The 4,047-nt window shown below is 33.1% G+C and overlaps 1 protein-coding gene across 1 annotated transcript; it reads right to left on the bottom strand.

Annotated features, from left to right (window-relative positions):
* Window positions 1-298: 298 nt before the first annotated feature.
* Dd (CTD nuclear envelope phosphatase 1-like protein dullard) lies at window positions 299-3,884 on the bottom strand. Its single transcript, XM_018022055.2, has 5 exons — window positions 2,720-3,884; window positions 2,098-2,164; window positions 1,818-2,019; window positions 1,516-1,733; window positions 299-1,143 (listed from the first exon to the last, which is right to left on the bottom strand). Exons 1-5 carry the CDS (start codon window positions 2,816-2,818, stop codon window positions 998-1,000), a joined length of 732 nt encoding a protein of 243 aa, XP_017877544.1. The 5' UTR covers window positions 2,819-3,884; the 3' UTR covers window positions 299-997.
* Between the last annotated feature and the right edge of the window lie 163 nt (window positions 3,885-4,047).

Below are 4,047 nucleotides of genomic sequence, written 5' to 3'. Positions count from 1 at the left end.
TAATAGTACAATATGATCAAGTGATTAAACAAATTGTTTTATCACTTGACTGCACTGCACATTCTCTCAAAGCATTCATTCTGCAACTATTCGTTCCTCACCATAATATTTACAGGTCACATAATCTTCACTAGTACTTCTGAATAATTAAACAAGTGAACAAAATATACACCTATACGCACAATTGTATCCATTCACTGTTGCTTTATTCGTCTTATCTTTCCGTTTTAAGTCATAGCATCGTACATTTAAATAAATCTAATCTTTTTAAATCTGTTGAAATCACCTCCCTTCATAGTTCTTTAATACTTTTCTTTATTATTAGATATATTCAGGATAGCTGCCTCACTGATACAGTGAGGTACAGCACTGTCTATTTAAAACGTGACTTAGTGTATCTTTTCCTTTTCTTTACACTACACATTATGTTTAATCATTTATTCGTGTATGTGTGTGTGTACGTGTTCGTGTGTGTCCGTGTGTACATATATAACACAAACAACTGCTTTAAAGCATATAACACTTGTTTTTATCATGTGTGGCAAAATACTTAAATCGTTTTGTAAGAATATTTCTTAGAACAAAATGATCTAGAATGGAATATATAAATCTATGTTACCTCTCAAAATCACAATCTTTGGCAAATACATATTTTTAAGAAAACATTACATACGTGTGTTTATATATGTATATATTATTGCGCACACATGAATATAATGAAAATAGTCCAGGGTATGTTTGTGCTGATGTCTATAGTTTGGTTCAAGGTCCCATTCCCCTTTTTTAAACTTACTCGCTACGGTTTTGTTTTTTTTTTGTTTTTTTTTCAACGAGTGTAAAAAATGAGAACAAATAATTGAAGGAATCGTCGTCTGATCATTTAGACAACATCCTAATGTCTATTACCAGTAACAATATTAATCCTAAATTAAACACACTAAATGATTTTGCAGCTCGATTCCTAATAAACCTAATTTATCAATTAATTTAAGCTATGCTACCACGTATGATGTAAATGTAAATTCCTTGAAAGAACGGACCTTACGTCTTGTGTAAAACGAAGCGCGTCCAAAACTGGAAGTAAATTTAACAGAGCAGTATCTCCCGCGTCGCTAAACCATGATTTTATTGGTATCGCATTATCTGAGATAACAGAAAAGAAAAACAAAAGTGCAAAATGTTGTCTCTTAAAGATCCAAAGTAAAAAAATTCTGACTTATCATATATTATATGTACATGCAATACATGATACAACAGTATTAAACTTATTAATGTAGTACTATGAATATGTATGATAAATTCATGCATTCTGTACTGATTTCCATTTCATCTTTTATTAAATACTGAATTTACAAGAATTTTCATACAATCATTGCTGTATCATGCAGGCAGTTCAAAATAAGTTTGTAATATACATTATCTTTAATACTTGGAAAAGTATTAAAAACCAGAAAGATATTTGGAGGATTGTGAGAGATTCATACTATTTCAATAAAAAACCAAATATATACTCACGAGGATAAGCTCTGTAGGCTCCAGGACTATTATCAAGTATAAAGACTGATGCTAGATCTGAACAAATTGCAGACAGATCTTTAGTGTAGGAACCCATTTCTGGCGTACAATGTTGCCTGTAGTATCTTCTTCTTAGAATACCTCTGTTGTTATCTAACTTCTCTGCGACAGCTGCTCCATAAATTTCCATGGAAGCAGTGAAGACCACTAGCTCGTACCTAAAGAATAACAATAGCATTTGTACATTGAATCCAAGTATTCAATGCAGTTTCCATAAAAGGAGTTCCAATAATTAAACTTACCACTGACTAACGATATCTAAAAAGAAATCTACATGTGGTCTCTTGTGAACGAAAAATCTAACTGGATGCCTGTCTATCTTCACCTTAAGAATAAAATCAGGAGGTGTGTCAAACCGAACTGTTGGCCTTGCTACTCCATCATGATGAGAATGAATTAATGTTTCATCTAAATCCAACACTAATACTTTTCTCTTAACTATACCTGCAATATATATCAATGATACATATACAATAATGGATTCTGATAACATAAAATTGTTAAAGTGTCTGCGATACTTACTAAGTCTATGCTTTGACAATGGAGATAATGGGAAGATCTCATATTTAACAGGTTGCATCTGTGATATCTAGAAAAAATTGAATCAATTATAAGACACAAATTACTTATCAAATGATTATATCATATCAAGTGGTGTACTTATTAAATAATAATTCCGTTGTACTAGCAACACATGTCTCTATTAATCAACGAGTTGTAAAAGAAAGGAATATAAGCCTACAGCTAAATCATCTTGCTTTACCATGTACAAGGATTTTTATTTACTCTATTGTCGAAGGATTATATCTTACAGAAGATTTTACAAATACAATTTCTTGTTTAAAGATATTGAATATTAGTCATGTACAAAACATAAGAAAACAAAGAAGTATCACATGTAAAACAACAAGATAACAACTGGATGGAATATTTTGTAACAGTGGTCTATCGTTGAGTATGCTGTATCTTCACAACACGATCGTGAAAAACAATCACTCGAGCCGGCGAAAACGTTTTGTAAATAGAGGAACGTGAGGTAGTAAATATATTTAATAGGAAAACCGACGGAGGATCGGAATGTTGTTATGTCACAAGAATTCTGAAGTGAGAAAAAAGCTAATAGAGGCGCGAAGCACCTACGTACGGCTCTAATCTGCTTCTTGAGGAGAAAGAAGACGCATGTCCACACACGGGAGGCCATCAAGAGGAAAGCTCTCATCCCCATCTGCAATTGCTTCAGCATCTCTACTGATCTATTCACCGGGCCGAAGTCCAGTAACTCTTTATCTTCAGTTCTCGTCTGTATTAGGGTCCTTTTTTCCCTTACTCCACTTCACACCCGAGTTATGTTGTACAAACTTTATCGTAAACAAACGTCTTTTACGCGCACAGAAAGCATGGAATCTGAGTATTCATTGACATTGGGAATCGTCCGTGTATAGCAGCGGCATACACGTGCAAACACACTTTTCTATATTTCGTCATGTTTTGGTAAAAAAGTTGCGGGCAAAATCTATGCATCTACAATAATCTTTTTCACACATATCACGCAGTGGTCGCCATCTTCCGCGCATCGACCCAATTTTTCCATGCGCTACGTTGACGCGCATGATGTTCTCAAAATTCTATTTTATGTGCACTACACGCGGCTCAGACATTCATCAAGCTCATTGTATAAAAAAAAATCCGAGAAACGAAATAATCAAATGACGAATATTACATAAGATGCAATTAGATGAAATTCGATGCCGAGAAATTTCTTGATCGAAGAGTTTTACGAATTTCTCGATTTTTAAGTAATGTATGTTTATTTAAGCTCTCAAAAATGTGAATAGTAATTGCAACTGCATGAAAAAATGCCGGTACTGCATATTCGCTTACACTAGTCTATATTGTACGTCCAAATTAAAACGATTAGCAATTAGTAGAAATGTTGCTCTTTATCGTTTCATAAGATGAAAATAGGGATATCATGTATTAAATTAATATGAAAGCATTATATCAGATTTTTTGGTAAGATCAACAACTAAATTGAACCACATGGTTGGCTCTATGGACCTGGTCGACTCTCTTCTACTCTCCTCTTTGTACGAAGATGGCGTAATATTGTATACTTTTTGTCCGAGGTCCATGTTCTTTTGCGACACGTTAAACGATGAATAATGTTACTAAAATACATTAGAAATTTATCGATTGTTCGATAAATTGAGATGATATTAATTCAAAGAATATAAATTGTTGTTTAGCGGAAATTGAAAAACAATTTCACTATCCTTTTTCAAATCCGTCTTCATTATAGGCTAACAGAACTTACCGTAAAGGTGGAAATTTAAAAATAACTTTCTCAGGGGTCTGTAAATTGTATTTATATTATGCATTTAAAGATATATATGAATAACATCATAATTACGTTATAGCCATGTTATTGGCTTGTGTTTTCAAAATTCCTATCGACTTGATTGGACGAACCGT

This window comes from Ceratina calcarata, unplaced genomic scaffold, assembly GCF_001652005.2.
Source record: "Ceratina calcarata isolate Rehan_Ccalc_2016 unplaced genomic scaffold, ASM165200v1 scaffold27, whole genome shotgun sequence".
Lineage (NCBI taxonomy): Eukaryota > Metazoa > Arthropoda > Insecta > Hymenoptera > Apidae > Ceratina > Ceratina calcarata.
Note: the sequence above shows the minus strand (reverse complement) of the source record. Positions and strands in the feature narration are given on the sequence as shown.